The sequence below is a fragment of the Amphibalanus amphitrite genome, unplaced genomic scaffold, assembly GCF_019059575.1.
Source record: "Amphibalanus amphitrite isolate SeventyFive unplaced genomic scaffold, NRLGWU_Aamphi_draft 000595F_arrow, whole genome shotgun sequence".
Taxonomy (NCBI): domain Eukaryota; kingdom Metazoa; phylum Arthropoda; class Thecostraca; order Balanomorpha; family Balanidae; genus Amphibalanus; species Amphibalanus amphitrite.
In genome coordinates this window covers 398,443-426,401 of record NW_024882089.1, presented here as the reverse complement: position 1 = coordinate 426,401, position 27,959 = coordinate 398,443, and the positions used below count along the sequence as shown (strand labels likewise).

At 48.3% G+C, this 27,959-nt stretch overlaps 1 protein-coding gene and 1 long non-coding RNA gene across 2 annotated transcripts; both read right to left on the bottom strand.

Moving 5' to 3' along the window:
- Window positions 1-1,976: 1,976 nt before the first annotated feature.
- On the bottom strand, window positions 1,977-27,546 carry LOC122394509 (ankyrin repeat and LEM domain-containing protein 2-like; the record flags this gene model as incomplete). The annotated part of the gene is made up of 9 exons (XM_043391418.1): window positions 27,528-27,546; window positions 27,401-27,445; window positions 17,257-17,327; window positions 16,528-16,769; window positions 15,855-16,091; window positions 13,163-13,345; window positions 6,231-6,317; window positions 5,656-5,778; window positions 1,977-2,456 (listed from the first exon to the last, which is right to left on the bottom strand). Coding segments are annotated over exons 2-9 (1,449 nt in total), but the record flags the coding sequence as incomplete, so codon positions are not given.
- Window positions 23,262-24,879, bottom strand: LOC122394506. Its single transcript, XR_006258879.1, has 2 exons — window positions 24,829-24,879; window positions 23,262-23,678 (listed from the first exon to the last, which is right to left on the bottom strand). It is a non-coding gene; the product is annotated as an uncharacterized LOC122394506 (long non-coding RNA).
- Window positions 27,547-27,959: the final 413 nt, after the last annotated feature.

The window sequence follows — 27,959 nt, the reverse complement described above, 5'->3', positions numbered from 1 at the left end:
ACGGCCCAAGGTAACCCGACGTCAGTGACAGGTGCCCTATATTTGCAGCGTCTTATATTCACGAAGGTTTCAATTTCCACTTTCTTCAGCCGAGTGATGGTTGTCAATAGCAAGGCTCTCTAAATGCAAGCCGTAATCGCCACGCAATATGTGGAAGGCTTTTGATGTCAATACATACATAAATGCATACATAAAACGCGCTTTTCACAAAATTCATAAACTCGAGCGCATCTGTTTTTAATGACCAGTCAACTACGCATGGATGCGTGCAGGCCACACAGGTCAGCGTAAGCCGGGCGCGGCGGCCGAGCCAAAACTGGAGCGGGGCGGGCGGTAGTTGGGTAGGAAGAGCGGCTCCTGCAAATTTTGCGCAAATATGCGCAGTTAGCTTTTATGTTGCCCTGGTGTAAATTTAAATCCTACTTCATCTCACAAAAAATCAGAGTGGAACTAGATGGGACTACCTGTTGTTTCCTTACCTAAACTTTGCAGTTATATTCCAGAATCACTGTAGGAGAGCCTTCATAAAAAAGCTATAGTACATCCTAGTTAGGGAAAAGGTATACCAAAATTTTTGCACTGACCAGTCGGCAACTTCATAACGAACATTTTGATGCATAATATGTGGGATTTCAATTTGGTGTCTATCAGCAATAATACTCTGAATATCCGGCTCAAGAAACCTCTTGCTCCGCGTCAGTTTCCGAGTTCTGGGATACCCCATCTTCGAGGGCTGATTACAGTTATTTTTGGTCACCCGGATTAGTTTTTTGGCCTAAGTATAATAATTTGATCAATTTCAAATCGATCTATATAAAAAATAATCCGAAACTCCGGAATCGCCCGTGGCCTCTCGTGAGGGCGTTTCCGACCAGTGTGCAGCGGCTCGGTACACGTGTCACCGGTGTATCTACACCACTGTGATGTCCTCAGTGTGTAGGTTAGTACGTTGGTCTGATCTTCATATCTGTTTTCTTCAGTAACTCCCCTAACCTCCACATCTCCCACCATATTCCAGTGCGGTCCCATTCACCGCCGTCCCGGTACCGTCCGTTCAGGCTGCTCCCCCAGCACGCCCGTCCGTACCACCAGGGTCCCTGATAGGACTGTGCACAGTGGATGTAAGAGTCGCCGTCCTGTTCACGGTCACGGGTAGAGAACTTCGCATTGACGCTATCCACCAGACCATCCCCGGCAGGTCCCGAGTAGTCGGTATAGCTCAGTCTGTACCCATCCAGCTCAGAGGAGATACGGAACTGTTGGTATGTAGCGTATGATCTATTACCGTCAAACGCTTCCAGGTCAATACGGAGTTCGAACTGTCGGTCTGATGACGTCAGCTGATAAACGTGTTCTAAGCCCCACCAGAATTCTTTGGTAACATTACCAAAGCCCTCCTTGTAGTCGGTCCATCCCAGGTAGAAGTCCTGGTGGGGCTTGATATCGTCTCGTCGTTGTATCACCGTCCAGTTCCCTCCGGCAGTGGCCATGTCGCAGTAGGCCTCGACGGGTGGTTGTCTGATGTTACCACTGGGCCGAAGGAGGTAGACTCCAGACGGGGAGTCGTCAGGCAGGTCGCTGCAGTCACGGGGAAGGTAAAGATGGTTTACCATAGCAGCGAGGTCATCAATACGCTCCTGTTGGGATGATGTGTTGTTGATGGCTCCGGTCAGCTTGGATCCTAGAATGTCAACCTGGGAGGTCAGGTTATCCATTCTGACTGAAACTTCACGCTGAGTCGTTTTTTGTTCGTTCAGCTGGGTGTTGAGCTCGCTCAGTTGTGATTGCTGGCTGTTGATCCTTGTAGCCAGTTGAGACGTCTGGTTGAGATGATCTCCTTGCTGTGTAACGATGGTATCCAGTTGCGCTGTGACGTTATTCACTGTGGCTGCAGTTTCCTCCTTTTGTGATTTTTGCTCGTTCAGTTGTGACTGCTGGCTGTCGAGCCTCGTAGCCAATTTCCGCATTTCACTCACGTGTTTTTCCATGTTGATGACGATATCACTCAGTCGTTCTGTGTGGTCGTTCACTGTGACTGTCGTCTCGTCCTGCTGAGATTTTCGGCTGTTCAGCTGTGTGATGACCTCGTCCAGCTGAGTCTGCTGGCCGTCCAGTCGGCCGGTCAGCTCCTCCATTCTGCGCTCCAGAGCCTCCATCTTAGACTCCAGCCTGTTCTCCAGACGTTCCGTTCCTGACTGCAGCGTGCTGACGATGGACTGTAGCTCATCACGCACCAACTGATGTACGTATTCATCCAGGGGGATGGACTGGCCACCGTCACAGCCGGCCGTCACGATGAGCACGGCCAAAGTCAGGAGCGTCGCCAGCCGGCTGCTGAGGGCCGACATGGTGACACGGACACTGAGACAGTATGTGATCCACCGTCCTCGGCTGCCGCCCTCGGACTGACGGCTCGGAGCTGGCAGGACGTCTGCAGAGCTCGGTGCGGCTGACCTCTGCCAGAGGCGCCACATCCGGTGACGCGGCCCGGTCCCGTGACCGACAGACTCAGCGATAAACATTGACATTGGCTCCTGACCACTCTGTTGCAGGGATGTCATTGCTGCTCATGCTAGCAACATTCATTAGCCCGTTTTTGTGTACAGTGGGTGCCGTTGTCAATTGAGGAAAGCTGGCGGCATCTCTACATTGACTCCGTTTCAGTCTTGAAATATTCCTCGGTCACGAACTCGAGCAGAATCGACAAAACCTTTGAATACAACAGACTGAACGGAAGGCAACACGAAAAGATAATTGATGACCATACTAAATCAAAACTAGTGTAACACAGATCAGCAGAATCAGAGTCGAAAACACGACGCACGAGCATTGGAATATGGGTTTTGTAAACTCGCAAACCGTTTGAATCTGAGTGAAAACCAAGGCGTAAGCACGACATCAGAGAGTGCACATTACTTACCGCGCCGTTCCACCCCTTCCCTCCCCATAAGTGCGAGGGTTAATCTCGAATTCATTTTTTATCTTTTTATGGAAGTCACTTGAGTTGGGCTCCATCATCACGTTACCTCATGCCTTGAGAATTATCAAAGGAAGAGGTCATACATGGGAAGCAGATCGAATGGGTTATGAAATATGGAAAAGACTCCAACAGCGTTATCTCTGCTTCATTCCCACACTCCCTATCGTCAGCACCTGTCCATCTTTCCTGTTCACAGCTCACACTGTTTGTGTGCACGGCCACGCCACTCGATAACCGGCCGTTTCGGGTACTCCACTAGGGGTATATGCCCCCCGGACTGGCCGTTTGAGTGGGTGGGTGGTCTGTCCCACCGGGTGGTCCCCGCCACTGCGACGCACCGTCGGTGGTCCGCCAGCCCAATGTCTCCCCATCCCCTCTCCCCTGAATGATCTGGAACCGAACGGTCGTGCCCACCAAACAAAACGAGCACAGTTGTGGCCGTGCTTACTTTGATATCAAACGTGTGCTGACGTCTCGCAGCATCGGGCCGCAGGGAAGGGCGTTTGTTGGTTCAGACGGACAGGGGTCACCTTGGCGGCCCCGGCGGCAGCGGCCGGACGCTCTATCTGCACTGTCCCGGCCCCAGCCGGAGCCTGGTGCAAACCTCATAACTATAAATTTCCTATTGACGGCATTTGGTAGCTCCTGTCATGATTCTGCTGTTTGCGAAGGTATACCCGAGGTAGCTATTTTTCTTGTGAGCGTCAATGACACGGTGGGCCGAAACATGTCAAAACCACGTTGCATTTATCTGGCGTTTACACATCTTACGACACTCGTTGAGGTTTTGTGGCGGTCTTGGAGCATCTCGGTGAGAGCTGAGTGACCGAAGGATGGTAAGATCACTAAAAGTGATGTGCCAGTGCTACCGATTAGTGAGGTTTGTGTATGTATGTATGTATGTATGTATGTATGCTTGTATGTACGAGTATGTACGTTAGGATGAGTTAAAAAATCAAAGGTTTTCATATTATAATGCAAAACCCCGCAGATTATCCGTATTGGTGAGAAAACATTACCAGAAAAATTTCAGCCTCATAACACCAGTACCACGCCTTTTGGGGCGACAAACGAGCGAGCGAGAGGGTGAGCCCTGCACGTGCGGAACTGGGAGGGGGTATTTTCAACTGACTTAAGCCCGGCAGCCGGCACCCTGCTAACCGGTCCCCAGCGATGTGCCAAATTTGAGCACAATCGGCCCACCCATTCTCGAGATCTGGAAGCGGCACCCTGCACGTGCGCACGTGCAAAATGGGTCCCAACTGACTTTTGCACGGCACCCCACTAACCGGTCCCTAACCGTGTACCAAATTTAAGCGCAATCGGTTCAGTCTTTTTTTAGATCTGGGAGCGACCTATGCACGTGCGCACGTGCAGCAGCACCCCAACACTCAACAGTGACACATGGGAATGCATTGCCTGGTGGGGCCCTACCTACATGCCAAGTTTCAGCGCAATCGGCCCAGTAATTACCGATATATTGCAATTGTTACAAAACTGAGATTTCTTCGAGTTGCACGTGGCACGTGCATAAGGGGTCACCCACATGCATCGGGAATAGTCAAATACTTGGTAGAAGGAATGAAGCTACCCTACAAACAAATTACCGCATGTAAATCGGCTCAGTGTGGAGATATTAGCTTCGCAAAAGAGTGACCACGCTCATACTCAGAAATGTAAGCGATTCTACGGAAGACTTCGGTCGCTTCGCTCGCTCGTAATAACATCTTAATGTCACGCAGACGCTTGGGAGTTTGTCCGTATCGAAGGTGTCAGGCGTTGCAGTCTCCGAAGTCGGAGCGCAGCGGCGGGCCGGGGCGGTGCCTACTGCCCAACACCACGTGGCGTGGGAAACTGTCCTCCGTTCACTGTTACAGCGAATAGACAATTTTGTTTGTTTGTTTATTGGGGCTTTAGGGCGCGCTGACTACACGTGAATAGACGGTGTTTTATGGTGAAGAACGCTGCATCTTTGCTATGTCCTCTTTATCTGAGAGTTTTTACCTCTATCCTATAGCCTCTAACCAATTCTCTACCTGACAGCGGTACAGTAAACACTGCCCATGTTCACAAATCACAACGAAAGTCGAGTACAGTGCGTCACTACGCATAGGTTGAATTGCATAATCTACGGAACATCATGCGCACCCTTTATACTTTTCCAAAAAAAGCTGCTATGGATTTGAACATGAAAATAGAATAGAAAACATTAAAATATTGGGATGTTTTTTACAAACTAGATTTATATTGGACTGGGCTCAGAATATCCCCCCCCCCCCTCCTTGTAACTGATGTTATGGATATACGCCAGTAAGACGCGAGTGAGGCATTCATTGCTCCCACGTGTTGCCAAAAGACGTGGGGACATTTCTCCTGATTTACCTAAACTGAAAAATGCAGTTTTATCGGCTTCAAATTTCAGTGTTAATAATATCGGTAGTGCAGTTGCCGTACTTGTAGCGCTAATAGTGCAGCGTAAGTGTTTCGAGGCTAACGGCGAACCCGGGGTTCCCGGGCGTGGTTACTCCTCTGTCGCTGCCTTCCCTCCCTCTCTTTCCTTATCCCCCCCCCCCCCCCTATACACAGTTTCTCACCAGTAGCGGCGACTGCGGTGTACTGGGCGTCCCCGGCGCACTGTTACCCCTCTGTCGGACCCCCCCCCCCCTGTTTCTCACCAGTAGCGGCGACTGCGGTGTGCCGGGCGTCCCCGGCGCGCTGCTACCCCTCTGTCGCTGCTGATGTGGCGAACACGGCGGAGCCAGCACCGGCGCACCCGAGCCGTCCGCCTCAGCCAGCACCTGGACGAAAAGAGAGAGGGGGAGGGAAACGAGACTCAGCCTCTGACTGGGAGGATGTGTTCGAGTAGTGGAAAGAGTGATGATGATGATGATGAATTGGGGTTTTTGGGCGCCCGGACTACAGTGGTTATCGGCGCCCAGCAGTGGAAATACGGTCGTCGAAGAAGGAAAGAAGCAGTGGAAGAAGGGCACGTCAAAAGGTTGTGGAGGTTGCTTCGCAGTGTTTTGGCGGTCAATTAAGGAAAGTTACCGTAAATTGGAGAAATTATGGCGAACAACTACGGAAAAAAGTTGAAAGGGAAACCAGTAACCACCAGCAGGCCACGCTCATCGTCAGACATAATATTTCTGTCCCTGAATGAATTTTGTTATAAGAACTAAGATACTTGCAAGACATTTTTTATACCAATTTTCATGTCACAGCCCGACAGACACATTTCGTGTCACTGTACCTGTACATAGAAGGGCTCCTGCAGCAGGAAGCCCATCTGCCGCCGCAGTCCGTCCTTGTCTGGTCCCGAGTACTGCTGACAGGCCACCTGGGGCACGGAGGGGGGGGGGGGGGTCAGCGAGAGGGCATTGTTGGTCATTGTTGGGTAATGTGTCAGTCTCAGTGGCTGAGCGGGTGAAAAGAAGACGCCGTCAACAGATGATTTTCAGGGAGACTTCCAGAAGCAGGGTGTCGGAAGAAGCAGTGTCGCCATATGTTTTGTCAGGTGCACAGTCTGTCTTAAAAGTACCGCGCAAAGTACCGGTGGATCTTGACCGAGGAAGGGCCTGCTAAATTTGAGTCACCGAAGCAATTGACATCCTCGTCCATTCCCCAGGTCAATTGGTTCGGTGAGTTTCAAATTATAGCAGACCCTTCCTCGGTCAGGCTTGATGGATCCACCGTTACTTTGCGCGGTACTTTTAAGACAGACTGTACAGTTAAACATACAGTGCCAATGCACATACCACCAAAAACGTCCAGCCTGCTACTCATGAACGCAGACCTCGGCGAAGTCTGGACCAGAAAAACCGCAGAGGCAAGCATCCATTTAGTGCAAATGCGATAACTTTCAATACGCGATAGCTTTGGAAACTCAGTCTCGGTCTCTTATTAACCCTCGCCCGCACATGGGGGGGGGGGGGGGTGCCACCCCCCCCCCAGGTAGTCTTTCTGCTCTGCACTCAACATTTTTAGAGCTATATAGAAGGCTGATTTTTCGTATAGCTGCTCCTCTATCCTTTCTTGATGTCCACTGAAAATTTCAAGCTTCTGTGGTTTTCGGTTTCGGAGATATGACCTTGTTTTTCAGGTCATGTCATGACCCAAATGGCCAATTCTCAACATCTTGCGTTGGCATGGGCCTTGTGAGCTTTTGACACCTTGATTTCGGCCTTTTTTGCCAGTCTTACCTCCCACCTATCATGGAACATGTTGTTCGACGATGTACAGATGTCAAGGTCAGGGTCAAGGTCAACCTAGGTCATCTAAGATAATTGCGTTTTAGGCAAGCGGAATTTACTTTTTGTGAGTTTTTTTGACTGCATTTTTGGTAAAAGCTTCTCAGGTCATGATTTCATGTAATATAGACACATAAACAATCGGTGCACACATCAGTATACACACAGACACACACAGACATACAAACACATATCATTGACCTTGACCTAACTTGACTTGAAATGACCTCAGCAGCAAAAACCTGGTCGGGTAGTGTGACAAAGAGGTTCTAGCTGGCTTGGCACCAGAAAACGGCATCGTCATCGGTATATGATGAGCAGCGCACTTGATATCAAACGGTGACTCAAAACAGCAATATTTTTTAGTTTGACCTGACCTGGAAGGTCAATGACTGACCTGAGAAGGTAAAACTGGGTAGCATTGGATTCGTCTCTTCGCAAAGAATCTTTTTAGGTCTTACCGCTAAGCTCTATCTCCAACAGAAACGAAATGGCGCGGGGGGTGGCAACCCCCCCCCCCCATGTGCGTTCTAGGATGGGAAAATGGCATGTGCGGGCGAGGGTTAAGTTGAGCTGGTTATTTGACCTTATGTGACCTGGAGAAAAACAAAATTGCTAAGTCATTCATGGTCAGGTCACCAGGTCACTTGAAGTGACCTCTCCTCATAAAAAGTTTCAATGTCTGCCATAGCTACACCGAATGGCCGAACGCTTGGAAACTTTCAGCTTTTGATAAGAGCAACAGCATGTACAAACTACAAAATGTAGGTATATCTCGGAATTCTGCCATCGGTGACCTATGGTCACATCAATTTTGCGACCTCCCAATTATAAATAAATGGGAGAAAACTGAAGGGCGCCTCTTTTGGGCGGGAGTCATTCTAAACACTCTCAAACCCTGAATAACAAGTAACTATGAAACACTGAACATGAAAATGGCACCCATGATGACCCCTGTTTATGCCCCTGAGGTCATAGCAGGCCACGTGCTAACAGTTTTTCGCGAATAACTTTTGATAGAGGCATGGTAGAGCGATGAAAACGCCTTAGATGTGTTCGGCTAGACGTTACGGATCGACTGATATGTACCTAACATGACCCTTTCCCGTCAGCCGCTCATGACCTTGAGGCTTGAGCCTGAGGTTAAAGTTTTAAGTTGACCTTTCTAGATCAAATTACAGTTCATTCGATGCGTCTTGACGAGAGGAATACGATGCCGGTAAAAGCAAGCTCGTGTAAGGCTCGAGTCAAAAGTTGTTGCAGAAAAAATCGTCATTTTGGCAGTTTCTGCCCCCGCAGGCAAAACCGTTGACGTTAGGGCAAATCTGATAGAAACACTCAGAAAAAGAGTTAATACGGCTATCAAAATATGCGCTTCTCCGCGGCGCTGTATCTTTACTGGTTCCCGGGTTGTGCGTCAGGTTCTCGAAAATTGTCGACATTCGACCTGAAAATCGGCGAAATTTGGCCTTCAATGACTTCTGGTGACCTAGCCTTTGAACTGACCGAGGTAATTTCGCCATTATTTTCGACGCTCTTTCGCTATGTGGCCCAGGAGCCAAGTTAGAAGGGGGGTGTTCAATGACCCCCCCCCTCCCCCCAGCAGGGCGTGAAAATCCAAGACCCTCAGCGGGGCGCGAGTTAAAATAGATCTGCCTCCTTGATTTGATTACCCTGAATAATGACGAGACAGCAAATGATGCATACTTCAACGCCAATATTGGACACCCATGAGCCATTTGACCCACATAGTAACTCAATGTGTCAGCCGATGGCGCTACCACCAGAAAACAGCTCCTACATCCCAGGGCGAAGTCCACGCACAGCTCGGATAATTTCCACCCACCCCAAACATGAGCTGCGCGGAGAGGGTGCACCCCTGAGACGGCCCCCTGCGGCCTGCACCAGCCGTGTTGACTGTAGCTACAGACCGGCGCCCGGCGCCCGACGCCCGACGCAGTGATAGCGTCCCCCTCCCCCCACTTCCGACCGCGCCCCCCCCCCCCCCCACTCCGACCGCGCCCCACCCAGCCGCGCCCCAGGCAGCAGCCAGCCATGGACTTTGGTTCCGTGCTGGCTTTGGCCTTGAGCTGTGGCGTCCATTGCATGGGCTATGTAACTAACATCAAAGCGCTCGCTAGCTACACGTTAGCTTTCGTCACCAAACTTTCTCAGACTGAATTTATTGTAGCGAGTAATGCTGCTTTCTTATTGCTCACCGTTTCGACGTTAAATGTTCTTTGAATGGGACTTAATAGTATGCATCTGCCATGATAGGGCAGTGAGCAGCTCGCCTTCCGGTTTGCACTCACTGGAGTCGCCCGTGGCACGTGGTGCGGCTGCACCCTTCCCCCCTTGGGGAGACGCTGTGCTCAGCACTCAGCAGCTGGGGCATTCCACGATAGATCGTACCAGGCCCGTCACCCTCATCTCTCAGATTTTAATGAAAATCGGTCCTAGGGGTAATCATAGGCCCCAAAGACGCCTGGCAAAATATCAGACTTCTCAGATCAAAACTTTTTGAGTTATATTGCATTACATTTTTTTAACTTCGGTATGTAACGGTGAGTTTGATGGCCTATAACTCAAGAACGGGTTAAGCAACCAACAAAAAGTAAACAACACTAAGCTTGCGATGAATCAAAAATTAATATTACTATTTAAAAATTTCAAAGAAAAAATTTCATTGTTGAGCAAAAACCTTAATCTTTTTTCATTTGCCTCTAATGTCTTTTGGAACCAAAATTTTTCACATTTTTATTTTTTTAAAATATTCTTCATGTCATTGCAAATCGACATGCAAAAAATTAGAAAGGTGTTCTTTCTATAAGTTCCTCATTTTCCCGCAAACAAAATGGGTTTCGGAGGGGTTGATACGACCCCAGCACGCCGTTTCGCTTCTAATAGAGCTAGAGCCTCGCGGAAAAAACGAGCGTGTGTGCCGTTACAAGTCGCAGCGATTGATACCCGATTTTAAGGTCTCAGGTTAACCGGTAGCGTCTGAGGTCAGGTCACGTGACTGAAGTTACGGGTTCGGTTTTTAGTAAATAACTTCGCAAAAAATGGCCGCAGAGCCGCGATTTTGGCATCATTGTGTTCGCCTAGTTCAGGTGCATCGAATGGTATACTTTTTGCTAGGGTGAGGTCAACTTAAGTAGTTGACCTCGGGTCAAGGTCAGGTCAGAGCCCCTCAGGTCACGAAGCTGGGCAAAGGGTATCATATGGCATATCATTCGATTCGGAAGGTCTTCCCGAGTCCATTGGTGGCTTTCCCGACTCTCTAGCTCCATTTGATCGGGAGTTATTGACGAAAAACTCGTACGCCCCTAGTGACGTCATAAATGACGTCACGCAAGGTTAACAATGCAAAAGTAAAGCATTGGACTTTGCAAGGAGTGCATGAAATCACGACACCATGTACGTGGGATAGTTTTAGATCATTCTCGGCGCCAAAATAACAGTTTTTATATTTCCCCATTGATTTATAACAGTGATGTCACGTGACCGACCTGACCTCATGTAACCTTGAAAAATTCCCAGATATACAAGTTGTGAGACCTCTGGAGGACACCATGTATGCGTCCTGTAGCTTTTATCTCGGACAGCTATGGTCATTGGCGTCCAAAACAATGTCAGAACCAAACAGCCTTTTTCACCCTCGCGCTTATAGGAAAGAGGGTTGAATGAACCCTCTTTTCACTTTTTTCAGATGACTCAGACTTGAATTGAAATTTCAGTAACCCGTGATGTCACTAGGCAGCTTTACCACGCCATTTGTAAGCTCCCCTCCCGAAATCACTATTCGAAACCGTTATCGTGACGTAAAATAAATACATTTATAGAAAGAACACCTTCCTAATTTTTTGCATACTTCTTAACAATGAGTCAAATATTTTTTCAAAGAAATAAAAATTCAAAAAAATTTGGTCCCAAAGTCCAAAAAATACAAATGAAAGAAAACTCGATATGTCATATATCAAAAACAGCGTATTTTTCGAAATTTCAAAAATACATATTAATCTCTGTTTCATTGCAAGTTCAATGTTATATAACATTTGGCATTTGAATAATCCGTCTTAGAGTTACAGCCCGCCAAACTTAGCGCTGCAAAGCAAGATCCAAAAAATGTTATACACCATAACTCAAAAAATACTTATCTGATAAGCCTGAAATTGTTACAGGTGGATTCAGAGCCCCTGATTACCCCTGAGACCAATTCTCGTCAAATTCCGAGAGATGAGGGTGTCAAATTGGAAAAAGTGGTACGATCTATCGTGGAATGCCCCAGCTATCCAAACCAGGCCGGGCCGGGCCGGCCCGTCCGACCCCGGCAGCGAACAGTGTGTCGGCACGGTCCGGAGGAGCGCCGCGCTGGTGGACCTCTGAAGATATCTCTGGTGATCTGGGGTGGTCTCGCACCACTCCGAACAGCCACTGGACAGTGGAGAACTCCCGCTAACAGCTGAAGCGGACTGACCGCGGCCCGACGACCACCCGGCCGGCCGAGGGGCCACAGACGCCCGCCGGAGTGTGCAGCCGCCTCCGTCGAAGAGTCTCCCAGGTACGATGGCGTCGCTGCTGCGAGGCTGCTGCTGCTGCAGCCTGCGACACGGCGCGCTCGCCGTGGCCACTGTCTACCTGGTGCTGAGCCTGCTGGAGACGCTATCCGTCCTCTCCGGCTGGGGCTGGGCGGACGCGGAGAGGGCGAATTTCAACTCGTACAGAACTTCCTATTATCGCGACTACTTACCCGGTGTGGAGGCGCTGGCACCGCTGACTGTCTTCGTTGCCATCCAGCTTCTGTTCGACATTCTGCTCATGTACGGCGTGCACGTCTCGGCGACACGGCCGCGGTCGGGCCGACCCTACCTACTCTCCTGGTTGATCTTCAGGGGCATCCTGTTCGGTCTCATCACCGTCGGAAACCTGGCCATGTTCATATCGGCCATCGTGTTTCGCTACATCAGTGGCGCGGAGATCGCCTCGGCAGTGCTCGGCGTCTCGTCTGTGGCTGTGACGATCGTCTGCGCGGCTTCCTGGTACAGCTGGCTGGTGGTGCTGTCCTACTACTGGCAGCTGCGCCAGGCCAATGTCGCCGGCGTGGTCTACAGTGGCGTGCAGTCGGGTGGCGATGAGCTCACCCAGCCGGCGGCGGTCGGAGGCGCGACACCGGGAGGCTCCGGTGGAGGGCAGGGCGGGGCTCGCCGCGGTGACAAAAGTGACCAGAAGTGGGTGTGAACGGGGGAGGCTGGGATGGCGACAGAGGTGGCTGTAAACTGTCAGGGCGGTTCTTTTATTTTGGTAGTTTAGCAAGAGGTGGCATTGGCCGGGCGGTTTGCCAGCAGCATGCAAATTTTCATGTGTAAGGACACTGCGAAGCTTATTATTTTCATTACGCACCAGCTTGCTATTTTATTTCAAAGTAAGATCTGTTTTCTAATCAATAGCAGTTTCAATTTTGTATTGTCTAGGTGCTCTTCAACATCTCTAACAGCTTGTTGCTGTCTGCCTCAATCTCATATAATTGCTCTAGCACGCTCGGATGTGTTCAGCGGGTTCAAGAATGACCTGCTGTTATATTTTCTTTTCAAGCTATGTAGCTATGTAGGTTAGGTGCTATGCATGCTTAAGCAGATGCCAAGCGAAACGTTCTTGCTTCGGATCTGAGATGAATAGTTGCATCGTTTCATTAATTGCTAAAGCATGGGTGAATATTTTTTTCACAATAAAAATCTTTTTCTAAAAACAACAAACCAATAATTTGTGAACCATTTCATATAGTCGTACCTAATTAAAAGGAAGAATGCCGAGCATGGAAAGTCAACATTTTCCCCGTGTAGCCTGCGTCTTCCCCAGAGCAGAATCTACTGGTCGGGGATCGGTTTAGCTGTCTACGTTGACTCCCCCACCACCTGTCGCCTCTCGTCTGACTCGCCTGCTCGGGCGTCTCTCCAAACTTGTTGGTGAGGTCGCGCTTGCAGGCGGGGTGCTGCACCAGCGCGCGGACCGTCTCCAGGTGACCCTGTTTGGCGGCCAGGTGCAATGGTGTCTCGAACGTCCCCTTGGTCGGCATGTTGAGGTACAGGTCCAGCATGTACTCGGACCGGCCGGCCGCCACCTGGTGAACCCAGGCGGGAAGGGGTCAGGGGAAGGAGTCAGTGACTCAGTAGGGGAGTCAGGGAAATTTTTACGGAGCGAGCGAAGCGAGCGTAGTCTTTCCTTAGATTAACGGAAATATTTTCTGAGTATGAGCGGCCGGCCGCTTTTTTCGTGGTCACGCTTTTGCGAGGCTTATATCTCAGCAACCACTTGACCGATTTACACGCGGTAATTTTTGTAGGGTAGCTTCATTCCTTCTACCAAGTATTGGACTATTGCCGATGCATGTGGCTGACCCCTTATGCACGTGCCACGTGCAAAACGAAGAGGTGTCACTTTTGTAATTGTTGCAATATCTCGGTAACTACTTGGCCGATTGCGCTGAAAGTTGGCATGTAGGTAGGCACCCACTAGGCAATGCATATCCATGTGCCAGAGTTGGGGTGCTGCTGCACGTGCGCACGTGCAGGGGTCGATTCCAGATCTCGAGAACGGCTGGACCGATGGCGCTCAAATTTGGCACATGGTTAGGGGCCGGTTAGTAGGGTGCCGTGCAAAAGTTAGTTGGGACCCATTTTGCACGTGCGCACGTGCAGGGTGCCGATTCCAGATCTCGAGAACGGCTGGGCCGATTGTGCTCAAATTTGGCACATCGCTAGACTGGTTAGTAGGGTGCCGTGCACAAGTCAGCTGGAGGTACCCCCTCGAAATTTCGCACGTGCAAGGCTCCTCTCTCGCTCGTTCCGTTAGTCGCCCATAAGGCGTTATACTGGTTTACTTTAACCCGCGCCCTGCTGGGGGGGGGGGGTGTTTGAGCACCCCCCTTGTGGTTTTTCGCGAATATCTCAAAAACGGCGGCGCGGAGCGCCGCCTTTTTGGTGCACCTTATCATACATCAATTCTACACATGTTGTGAAAATTTCAGACCAAGGTCATTCAAGGTCAGGTCACCAGGTCACTTGAAGTGACCTCACCTCATAAAAAGTTTCAATGTCTGTCATAGCTACACCGAGTGACCGATCGCTTTGAAACTTTCAGCGATTGCTAAGAGCAATAGCATGTACAAAATGTATATCTCAGAATTTTGATATCGATGACCTAAGGTCAGGTCAATTTTGCGACCTCCCCATTATAAGTCAATGGGAGAAAGTTGAAATGCGCCTCTTTTGGACAAAAGACATTATAAACACTCCCAAACACCGAATTACAAGTGGTTTAGACACACTGAACATGAAAATGGTGTCCGTGACCCTTGTTTATGCCCTGAGGTCATCTTAGGTCACGAATGGTATCTAACAGTTTTTCGCAAATAACTTTTGATAGAGGCATGCTAGAGCGATGAAAACGCCTTAGATGTGTTCAGCTCGACGATACGGATCGACTGATATGCAACATGACCCTTTCCGGTCAGGTCATGACCTTGACCTGAGGTCAAATTTTCAAGTTGACCTTTCAAGGTCAACTTATAGTTCAATCGATGCGTCTTGACGAGAGGAACACAATGCCGGTAAAAGTAAGCTCGTACAAAGCTTGGGTCAAAAGTTATTGCAGAAAAACTGTTTCCGAAAAAAATCGGCTATTTTTGCAGTTTTTTGCCCCCTGCAGGCAAAACCGTTGACGTTTGGTCAAATCTGAGGAAATTACTCAGAAAGGGCTTTAATAGGGCTATCGAATGCGCTTTTCCGCGGCGCTGTAGCTTTATTGGTTCTCGAGTTATGCGTTGGCTTCTTGGAAATTTTCGACATTTGACCTGGAAATCGGCGAAATTTTGCCTTCAATGACTTCTGGTGACCTGACCAAAAAATTGACCGAAGTGATTTCGTCATTATTTTTTACGCTCTTTCGAACGCCGCCTTCCGCGTATCGCTACGTGGCCCAGGAGCCGAGTTACAAGGGGGTGTTCAAACACCCCCCCCCCCCAGCAGGGCGTGGAAATCCAGGACCCCCAGCCGGGCGCGGGTTAATTACAGTCAGTGACTCGGTGGGAGTCAGTGACTCAGTAGGGGAGTCAGTGACTCAGTAGGGGAGTCAGTGACTCAGTAGTTGAGTCAGTGACTCGGTGGGGAGTCAGTGACTCAGTAGGGGAGTCAGTGATTTGGTGGGGAGTGAGTCAGAGGGAGAGTGAGAGATGTTACAGGGGACGGGGGAAAGTCAGACGGCCGAGGGAAGAGGTGCTCTCGTGGGGGAGCCAGTCATCAGTCAGGAGAAGGAAAACGTGAGCCGGTGTTGATCAGGTGGAAAACAACTCGCCTGACGGAATCAGATATTTCAGCTGCGCATGGGAAGGGAGAAGGAGGGAGAGGCCGGCGAAGGGCGGCAGCAATAAAAGGCATGTGCGCGAGGTTCAGCACGTCTAGACATATACACAATATTTTAATTACTCACGCTGTCCCACGCAGACACATGGTTTAATCGCAAAATGGTCTCCAAATTCAACTAAACCCTGCCATAGCTACTCTCCTTGGTGAGTTGTCAACCTCATCCCCGTCCTCAGTACAGCCTCTGACACCGCATCCCCCAGCACTCACCTCGGGCGCATCATCGGGGTACAGTCTCTGAAAGAGCCGCGGGTCGCCCACCAGCTCCAGCAGCGTCCTACACACGGCGTCCCGTCCGCGCAGTGCTGCCAGATGAAGGGAATTGTGGCGCGGCCCTTCACGCAGCAGGGCCGGCGTGTCGCCGCTGCTGATCAGGTAGCGCGGGTTGCGCGCCACCGCCGCCACCACGCCGCGCTCGTCGCCGGATTCGACCAGCTTGCGGAACTCCTGACATGAGAGACCGGGAGGAGTTCAGGAGAACGTGGATGTCGTCATAAACAATCACAGTCCAGTAGTTCAACATTCATGATCAATCAAATGTCATCAGATATCAAAAGACAGCTGAGAAAGCATTTTTATCGTCGTAAGACAAGATAACCGTCAAACAGCGCGACTAAGAGTGATCGTATGTTTCAGGCTTCAAGCTAGCGCAGCAGTTAACATAACAAACAAATAAAAAGCAAATGCTTTGTCTACATTATCAAAACAGGTTCAGTAAACTGTATATAGCAAAAGCCGTACCATTATGCTAGGGGCCGACCCAACTGAATGCTTTGCATACACATTAGCCCCCGTACCTAGCCACCACGCTGAGTAGTACTATCGGCGAAATCCAGTTAATTCAGTCTCTTTTAGCATAAAAGTCACCGAGTCCGATACTGACCTGAAAGTCCGGTCTGGAGGGATTTTTGTACGGTGAAGGTTTCTCCCCGCCGGCGCCGGTGGCCGCGGCGGCGGCGGACGGGGAGGGTGCGGCCGGCGGGGCGGCTCCCTCGCCGGGGTCCGCCGCCAGCCGACTGAACGCCTCCGCCTCCGCCTGGCTGCTGAACGACTTGAAGCGGGCCGTCTTGTTCGCCTTCATGACGGCCTGCACCTCCTGGATGGAGGTGCAGTACAGAGGAACACCTGCAAAACAAAGCAGATCGAGTCAGAAAACTCGAGTCACAGATCCTCCATAGCGACAGTTGTATTTCGCCAAACTTCGTCCGTAGTTATTAGCATTCGGAAATGCTCGCTTGCACACAAATGTCAGCATACAGTTCGTCAGCAAATATCCGTCCACAGAAATATTCGTTTGTGAATGTGCCCGGCTGGCATCGTGGGATATAGAAATAGTTTTACTCCTGAGCACTGTGCTCATGAACCTGAGCAGCTATCAAACCGCACAATCTTGAATACAACTACAAGTTACAGGCTATAAAGTAAATGTGTCTGGCTAGCGTAAAAACAAGTTGGCAACCTCTGAAAGGGGTACAGCAGCCTTTAATTACATGAACATTCCATTTACCCAGTTAAGGGCATAGGTATTATATTCTTTGACAGACTGCCATGATGAAATTCAGTAGGGGTTTCACACTCCCATTATAGGTGGCAGTGAATGGCCAGAACTTACCATCAGGCCTTTGGAGACCCTCAGCCTGTCTCAGGTTAATCCCGTAGAATGTCGTGGGCATTCTGGGACCACTGAAATCCAGTAAATGTTCATCAGTTTCAAATTAAAAGACAGGAATGAAGTGTTGTGACACCATACACAGATCACAAATCATTTAGAACCACATACTAGGAACCAGAATGAAGAAAAATTTTTGTACCTACTTCAATGCTTCATTGACAGGGAGCAAAAAAGCAGTGATGTTTTTTTACTCTCCATATACCCTTGAATAAGTTGGCCATTATGGTGGAGCAGGCATCACCAACAGCTTCCTGTTGTACATGCTCAAAGTTTGGTATATTGTTGGGGCCCATACACATTTTGCATATAGCATTTGCGTGAGATTACCCACAAAGCTCAGACACATTGATGTCATCACTGGTGACCAAAGTACAGGTCTCGCGGGTTTTAGCGGTAGGTTTTGCACCTAGAAAATTTAGTGTACTTCAGGCTACATCTTCGTCGTCTTAAGCTTTTAAGGTTGAAGATGCCATCGACTAACAAGGTAACAAGCCGGCCATGATCGTGTAAAATAGCTTCGTCGTAGATCGATAAGTTACTGAGATATAACCGGAAATGTAAAAGTGCAAAACCTACCGCTTAATCTCGCGAGAGCCGTACCTATTTGAAAATTGAAATAGGTACATAGTAACTTTGATGCAGTTTTTGACTGATTTTATGTTTTAAAGGGACCCTCCCACCTTAACATTAGTTTTGAGTTGAGATAGCCAAGTTTGCGGCCAGGCTCAGAAACCACCATTTATCCTGGTCGCAACCCCCGCAGCTTTATGGTGTTCAAGAAATTTCTTCCCTTTACTTGCAGGGTGGGACCAGCGTGGTCCCTATCGGGAATCTGATTCCATTACGATCAGATTCCATTACGGGAATCTGATGACGTCATCAGGCTTTCGAACGTCCTTCATTAAGTTTGACTAAAACGTTTTGTAGCACGCGGTGGTATATGCTGCTTTGCGCGCAACAAATGCCGCACTTTCAAATAAAGTCGCTAGGAACAGCGGAGATCCCAAAAAGTAAACAAAAGTAAAAGTCTAATATCTTGAAAACCGGAGAATATTTTTCGATGAAATTTGGTAGATATTCGTTTTCGCTCTTTCTGAACCGAGCGACATCACTTTTATGCCAATTCATTAACTTTTTTGAAGGTGGGAGGGTCCCTTTAACTATGGTTTTTGACTGGTCGGCATACATCTTAGGTAGTTCTGGTTGGCGAATATCCTAGGTTAGGTTATTACGAGCGAGCGAGCGCAGCGAGCGAAGTGAGTCTTTTCAATATAACGGAAAAATCTCAGTATGAGCGGCCCGGCCCGGCCCGGCCCGGCCTGTAACGCTTTTGAGAGGCTTATATCTCAGCAACTGCTGGACCGATTGGCCTGCGGTCTTTTTTGATGGGTAGCCCCATCCCTTCTACCCCGTAATTGACTACTTTTGATACATCTCAATGACCGTCGTGGCACGTGCCACGTGAAAAGTCAAGGGTGTTCAAGCTGTTTTGCAAAAGTAGTGATTTTGAGAGGCTCATATCTCAGCAGCCGCTTGGGCGATTGACTTGCGGTAATTTTTGTAGGGTAGCAGCATCCCTTCTACCCAAAATAGGGTACTCTCGATGCATGTGGGTCACCCGCAGTGCACGTGCAAAATACAACAATAAGAGGTGCCAAATTTGTTCCCATTTCAGTAACTCGGTAATTACTGGGGCGATTTCGCTGAAACTTGGCACACAGGTAGGCACCCACCAGGCAATGCATTCCTATGTGTTGCGGTTAGGGTGCTACTGCACGTGCGCACGTGCAGGGGGCGTTTCCAGATCTCGAGAACGGCTGGGCCGATTGCGCTCAAATTTGGTACAGGGTTGGGGACCGGTTAGTAGGGTGCCGTGCAAAAGTCATTTTGGACCCCGTTGCACGTGCGCACGTGCAGAATGCCGCTTCCAGATCTCAGGAACGGCTGGGCCGATTGCGTTCAAATTTGGCACACCGCTAGCGACCGGTTAGAAGGGTGCTTTGCGCAAGCCCGTTGGAAGCACCCTCTCGCCCTTCCGCACGTGCAGGGCTATCTCGCTCGCTCGTTCTTCGCCCAAGAGGCGTTTTACTGGTGTTAGGTTAGGTTAGAATTACTTCTATCCTGGGCTGCTCTGGAAGGAAACATCCTGGATTGCTCTGGTAGGCTGTGGCCTGTGAGTGTGGACTGTGGTAGGCTTGTCATGAGGTATGAGATTAGGTTATATGGTTGAACTGCATTTAACGGTGCAGTTTAAACAAACTCAAAAACTTTCGAACTTACATAAGGTGTTATCCCTTCTCATGCCACAAAACCACAACATTTTGTCATGCTCAAGGTCAGCACAAAACACCCAAACCAGATTGGAACACACCCACACACTACGCCGGACGACCGTGAGACCCTCATGCGCCGAAATTCGGCGCAAGCGATTTTGCGCTGAAACTTTTGCATGATTTGCGCTGAAAGTTGGGTGTCTTTTTGTGCCAAAATTATGCCAATTCTACATGAAGCATTACCAACGAAGGGTAAATCAACCAGACAGAGCGTTCATGGGTTGAGCGTCTGAATTAATTGATGGTTCTATGTTTTTTTTTTTGTGGAAATGTCCATGGAATCCATGTAATGGAATTGATGTTCGCCGTGGTATTGGCAACACCAATACCTCAATATGCTTAGCGACTAGCACACTGTAGCGTAATGCCGTGAAATAGGGCCAGGGCCGCGGGCGGGGTCTAAGTCCCGGGGCCACAAAAATCGGCGGAGCGGTGTGTTTGAGACTGGCAGGTGCCAGCGAGAGCCGGGCAGTGGAGCAGCACGTGCTCCAGGACATCAGCCTCTTCTCGGCACACGGCGCAGAACCGTCGCGAGGCACCGCTTGTCTGGGCACTGCTGGCACGCCGCGGAGTGGAGACAGCCGATTCGGTGCACGTACTGGACCTAGCGGCTTCAGTGGCCCGCCCCCATCTGCCGGTGCACCGAAACGGCGTCCTCTCGGTCCTCTCCGGGGATAGGGAGCGGCGGCGTGCTCCCGAGGAGTGGCTTGAATAGTGACTCGCACCAGTTGTCGCGCCATTGATGCGAGGCCGCACAATTAACCGCCCTGGCCAGGAGCGGGCGTTGAGGGCAGGGCGGCCGATTGTTTCGCCAGGTCATCCGCGCTCTCATTCCCCTCGATACCGCAGTGGGCAGGGACCCACTGCACTACTACCTACTTAACGACGCTCGGCGACGTTCAACAAGGTCTTCCATACCTACCTTCTTCTTCTTCTCCTGCATCCCGCCGCCAGCCCGCTCAGGGGGGCGGCGGCGCAGGCGGGTCGAGCGGCGGCTCGGTCCGCCCGACACCCTCGATGAAGTCGACGACCCTCGCCGCCGGGCCGCCGAGGACGTCGACCAGGCGAGGGTCGACACCCCAGCGGCGGCGGCGGGCCGCCTCATAGGCCGGACAATCGGTCAGAAGGTGCGTCACGCTGTCGGGCTCCCCGCACGCGGGGCATTCGTCGTTGGCTGCCAGGCCAATCTTGTAGAGCGTGTCGCGGGTCAGCGGTGATGTGCCGGTCCTCAGCTGGGACAGCGTCACCGACCCCCAGCGCGCCAGGGAGTCGTGGCCAGGCGTGGGGTCCGGGTGCGGGTGGGCAGCGGCTGTCCTCCGTCGCGACAGCTCCCGGACATGGCGCGTGACGACCATACCTACCTATCTCCACTCCGAGGGTTGAGGCTTCACATAGGTGGTCACTCCTCCGCTGAACACTCAGGGAACGGGAAGCTAGTCAGTTCAAGCATGCGATGACCGGGGGCGGGGACGTCTAGTCCCGAAATTGCTCCAGATTTGCTGCTAGAGTGACCAGCGTGCCAACTAAGTTTGGTGACTGTCTTTCGCCAAAAAATTTTGCGGCCGCCCTGCGTCGCAAAATTTAGCCGCCGCCACGCCCTGAATTCGGTGCGTGCGAAGCTACGCCAGACGTGCGCTGAAATTTTTGGCGCAATGCCGCTACTACACCGGACATATTCGGCATAACGTGCATTTTTTCCAGTCTAGTACACCGACCATATGGTGTCGGTGTCTGAGTCGGTACAACCTGTCCTATGGTGTCGCATATGGCAGCTCGTGCTACGCCTGCCTGACCATTACCCATATCTCCCAGATTGAGATCAGGATAAAAATACCTTACCTTACCTTAATTTGATCAGAATTCAGAGGCCACTTGGCCTGTAGGGAACCGTTCTCATCGAGCTCATGACCTTTAGGACTTTTCTAGCTCCTATCAGGTACCCACGTTCCTCCAGTAAACTCAAAATGAAATTGGTAACATGCTAAACAAATTATTAAGTGCACATTAGCTGCAATGCTTTTAATTTGAAACTGATAAAATTTAAAGATTATTGTTATTATAAATATTATTATCAGCACCCGACCACCAACCAAACTGGTGCCCCTGCTAAATCAGTTGGGCAAACTAGGCGGCGGGAATCAAAATATGGAGGCATCAAAATATTGATTCTGGTGGGCGGAGCTTTGACCATATATGGGCATACGTGCAGACCATCACAGAAACGTCAATTCTTCAGCAACCGGCTATAATTTCAACATAGTTTCTTCACAAAATGAAGAACAACGTTGAAGCTACCCGCCAGGCACGAAACAATAGCCCTAACCTCTTTGGTTAGTTTAGGAAAGCGTCTTGAAGATAATCAAGATATTGATTCATCACGGCGGCTAATCCCGGCGAGAATCAATATTTTGATTCCGCAAACAGCTGGCTAATCATTATTTTGATTCTGAAATCAGCTGGTTTATCAATATATTGATTCTGCGAACTGACTTTCTGCAGACGTACTTCACTCTTCAAATTGATTTATGGAATGTTTCTTGTGTGCAAATAATGCAAATTCAATAAATTCATGAAGATATTATCAGCACAGGATCGTGTAATTTTTTTCTAGACCTTATTCCCACGGTAGACCAGGGATTTTCAGCACTCACCCTGGCTCCCTGCTCAAAGCTGCAAGCCTTCGAGGGAATGCGTGAAGGGAGCCGTGCTGACCTTTGTATAGGGGTTGTACTGAGTCGGAGCCGGAACCGAAGCCCGACCATTTTACTCGGAGCCGGAGCCGGAGCTGGAGCCGATTTTCCCCTCCGGAGCCGAAGCCGTCTGACATTTTCACGGCTCCACATCCCTGCTTTGTAGCATTGATAGAGTAAAAAAGTTAACTTATCGTCTTTCACGTGTTCATGAATGTGTTTCTACGCATCTGTATCCCGTCCCATTTCTGTGGAGTACAGTAAGAGATATTTCGCCAAACAATATACTCAAGCCCGTTGCACAAATTGCACAATTTGAATGAGAATATACACGGATGTATTTGCAGTCGCAAATAAAACGATGATATTCATAACACATTTCACAACGATCCCTGCAATTTCCACACTTTTGCCATCACAAAGCCCTGTCGTTGATGCTCACATCCCATGCAAAGCAATACTCACTTTTAGGACACGTCTCTTATTCAATATGGCTACGTATTTGCAAAACATGCAGTTAATAATATTTGAAACTGAGACCTAACCAATAAGACATACCGTGGACAGGTAAGAAAAACAAATAAACGTCTGGAGAATGACCTCAACGTCTCGATGTTGCCTAATTACAAAGAGGAATTTTCGGTTTCGAATCAAATAAATGAAATAAATATAAACAAAATTTGTACAGATACACTCAATATAGGGTTTATGATTAGCACGGCTACCTAAAACATCAATCCTGTCAGGTTGAGCCACTTATGTCCACACCCAAAGCAGGTCGCTTTGGAACACCACAAGATCCCATATTACCACCGAAAAGGGTCACCAATTGGTCTACTGATGAGCATCTTCAGAACATTCTCGACCGAAAAGCTATCAGTCCTGTCTGTGTTTTGGTTCGCTTCATTTGGGCTATGCGCACGTTTTTCTACTCCGGTTCTAGGGACGAGATAGCAGTCATCACGCGCTGCACCAGCTCGTTCTTTGACAGGTTGGTGACGCTGTCGTCATCCGGCAGGATAAACACGTGGCGCATTTCACCCTCGGCCCCGCCAGCCACATACACACTTCCTTACGTCATATTGTTTCTCGCCACGAGATCAAAGTTCAAAAGGTCGTGATGTAGGTAGTCTCCGCCCAGCCCGAGTCAGGTACTCCACCGGTTGGTCGGGTGCGGCCAGGTCCGCGCAACGCCGCCCTACTTCGGTCGACGCTCTGGTTGACAGGGATGGCGTTGTCATACAGTTGCCTGTCGACTGAACAGCGATTCAAGACGCCATCCTTGACCCTCTGAAGCCGATCCCCGCAACGACCAGTGTTTGATCCTTGGTTGGTTGACCTGCAGCAAACAACAGAACACAATAATTAGGACATTTGTGGGCAATAAATTAGGAAACTATATGTGTTATTATTCTACTTGTTCAGCAACTATTAATTTTAGAATATATTCAATAAAAAATTAAATACTTAATGTCACTTAAATTTCCAATGAACGCCACCAGTTGCGCCAACAACTGTCATCTCATGCAGTTATATAAATTCTGCCAAAAAAGTAGATCTGAGGCCAGTTGTACCAACAGAAAAATAGGTGGTTGCTGGATTTTTTTTGTCTAAAAGTTACTTCACATACAGAGCATGAACGGTACAGCCCTATCCGTTTACGTGCCCATCATGTTAATGCTCCATATGTGAAGCAGTCTTTAGGCAAAAAATTCCAGCAGGCAGCTATTTGTGTTGATAAAACTGGCCTCTAAAATTAACTTTGGCATGGACAATCCTGAACATTAACTATCCAGCATTCCCTGGACTGACGTACATTAGACACATAATTTTCTGGAAGATCACGCATAACGTAAATATGGCTTACACCATTCAGCAACTTGCTTTTGTTACACTTAAAATAAGCATCATTAAATATGTAGCAAAAATGGGCGAAGCAATTACAAGCCAAGCTTACATACCTACTATTTAGATAAGGCAAACACGAACATGCACTACGACCTCAACCTATCAATCTTAACTTGGAACAAGTCGATAACCTAGTTGCCCTTAAAAAATTTAAATGCTACAAGTTAAAGTTGTAGCAGCAATTGGGTGAGTGAGACACAAGCAGAGGCTAAAACATCCAAATTATGTAAAATACTGGACATGCACTGCCCCAATTTCATGAGTCCACCCAATAGTCCACCCAACAATTCTATCATGTGAGACAACACACTAGGCTTCTTGTAACTAATTTATACCGTAACTTTTAAAGGACATCATATTTCACTGAAATACTACACCTAAGACATCATTTTCAAAAAAAATATAGCTTAAAAAGACAATAGAAGAGTGAGAAGGCGTACCGCGCCGCTGACGTCGCTACCGCGCCATGTTCCTAAAACCATCTCTTAAAACAAGTTTTCGGTAAGAAACGTTAAGATCACATGCCTGAAATTGAAAAACACACTTCAAAGTATCTTAAAATATGATCCATTGTTACTTACACTTCAGAAAAGGTCGCTTTAAAAAAATAAAACCGGGAGCACTACGTTCCATCCGAACACCCACGACGCCGGCACGAAATGGCGGGAACCGGAAATCGTGGCTAGATACAAAGAAAAAGAATATTTCTTATAAATGAATTATACAACTACAGTACAAAGAAAAAGAATATTTCTTATAAATGAATTATACAACTACATAACGCATTTTTTATTTTCTTTGAGACAAAATTATGAAAAAATTGCAAAGGCTCGTCGTTAATGATAAACAGAGCAAGTTTTAACATCACGTTTTTGTTTAATTATGGCGGCGAAATCTTTATGCCATTCGTAAAGGTACGCGCGACAAACGGCTGATAGCCATGCAGCGAAAAATTGAAGCGGGGAAGTTTTTTGTATTGACTTGTCAAAAAATCTCGCCGTCATGGGGGTTATTTCCGCCGTAACGGGTCGTCTGAAGGTGAGAATGTCCCAAATTGAATCAAAATATTGATTCTATGCCCATATATGGTCAAAGCTCCGCCCACTAGAATCAATATTTTGATGCCTCCATATTTTGATTCCCGCCGCCTAGTTTGCCCAACTGAAATGCTAACCAAACTGGTGCCCCAGTCGGCATTCAACAAATAGGTACATAATTAGATAAATAAAAGAAGTTGACCTTTTCCTCGACATCAAAAATGTAAAAAGCCGAATAATATATTTTAAAAAAACGGTGAGCTTTCGGCCACTGGCCTTTATCAAACCAACGTGATAACAATGTTAAAAGACGATCCTGTGAATAATCTGGCTGCCATTTTTCAAAAACCGAAGATCGTGATATCGATGCGGTGATGGAGAAGTTAGAGGCTCACCAGGATGAGGTGGATACCTTCGGTCTCTCCCAGGATGATATTAAACATCTCCTTCAGCATTGTCTCACCAAGAACGTATTTAGGTTTGATGATAAATTTTACCGACAAACACTAGGGATCGCTATGGGCAATCCATGTGCCCCTCCCATAGCCATTCTCTTTCTGGATCGTTTTGAGCGCAAAGCGTTAGAAAACCTGGATCAGAAACCGTCCTTTTTGGTTCGGTACATTGACGATTACGCAGGCGTGTGGACCCATGGAGAGCAGGCTTTAGTAGATTTTCTGTCGCATTTAAACTCGCTTCATCCGACACTCCGCTTTACCATGGAGCATTCCGGTACAAAGTCGGGTGTGGCCTTCCTAGATACCTTAGTGACAGTAGTGACCCAGGGCCAGGTTACGAAGATTGAAACCGAACTTTAGTCTTTACATAAAACCTACGAACTCAGGGATCATCCTGCACTATAAATCAGCCCACCCGAAGTCTACTAAACAAAACATAGTCCGTAGTCAGTTTCGGCGAGCGATCAGGAACTCTTCGAGCAGTGCTAAAGAGAGGGCGAGTATAGACAAGATTTGGACATTGTTGGTTCAAAATGGGTACCCAGAGAAAGTTCTTAGAAGGCTCTTGTGGGAGGTCAAACAGCAAGGGTCCAGATCCAGGATGGGTAAAGTTAGTCGAGACAAGGGCGAAGATGGCTTCTTATGTTTACCGTACATAGATGAAGAACTGCTATGCAAAATTCAAAGTAAAGTTAGGAAATCTGGCTTAGCTGTCAGGATAGCATGGAGGAACCCCCAAAAGCTACGAAACAAACTGGTTAGATCATCACTATCTAAACCTATCTGCCCTGGAGGCCCACGATGCAACATGTGTAAATCAGATTTTTCAGGTGATTGTACACAGAAGAACGTCGTCTACAGGCTAAATTGTAAGTTGTGTGAAGGAAAGGGTGACGACGGCACATATATTGGCGAGACAAAACGACCTGTTCGACTAAGATTTAACGAACATTTACGAGACGCCTTGAGCGCATCCGAAGGGACCCCGATGGGAGACCACTTCCGTGAGCACCACCCCGGCGCGCCGCTAAACAAATCATCCCTTCCTCTTCAGGTTCGCGTCCTTTATCGCTCCAAAGACCACCCGGACAGAAAAATCGCAGAATCCCTACTTATAAAAGCAAACCGCCCGCACATAAACTCAAATCTTTCGTCGTGGCCAATCATGTAAGCGCCTGTATCATGTGTATCTTGTGAGCGTGTAGCCTTTTCAACTCAATCGATTAATATGTGTATGTGTATATTATTTTGCTATGTGTGTGATGTACATCGGCGTTAGTGTACATACCTTCCATACGATGTGTGTTTGACAGCTACGTGTACAATTGTATATTATGTATGTTACGTACATCGGACACTATGTAGACAATCGATCGATCAAATAGTTTGCCCTTATGAGTAGCGCCTTTTCTAAAATATCACGATCTTCGGTTTTTGAAAAATGGCAGCCAGATTATTCACAGGATCGTCTTTTAACATTGTTATCACGTTGGTTTGATAAAGGCCAGTGGCCGAAAGCTCACCGTTTTTTTAAAATATATTATTCGGCTTTTTACATTTTTGATGTCGAGGAAAAGGTCAACTTCTTTTATTTATCTAATTATATTCAATATGTTCCTCGCTCGAGCACTTAGTAATATTACCAAATAGGTACATACTTTGAATTCACGGTGTCTTCACTCATCTTCGCTCTATATTTTCAGCTGAAAATGCAATCGTATGTCAAAACACACACATACTAGGCCTCAATTGCAATTATTCTCAATTTAAATTCCAAGCGTCTACTTTATACGGCCCTGTCACGTCTATTTTGCCTATTTTGCATCACATATTTGCTACCATGGCCCATATGCGTATTTACAAATTGCAACCGAGCTCCGCCGTGGGGTAAGGTGGGCAGGGGTTTTCGCACTACGGCTGCGGTTGAGCTACCGTCTGTGGTAGAAACTTCAGGACGATGGCGCGTTTCATACGAAATCTGGCGCAATGTTTGTTTGCTTCTGTACTTGTACTGTTATTTGCTGTGAATTCTTGAAGTGGGAGTGTTTCAATAACAATTTATGGATTATTTGAGTTTCTTTATATAAACATAATTGTAATACTGATATGATCAATTACTTAGTTTGGGAATTGATACACATTTTGTAGAGATTTGTCTGGCAAATGGTGTAACCAACCTCAAGCCTATCATGATCTGAAGCTGTTGTAACAAATCAA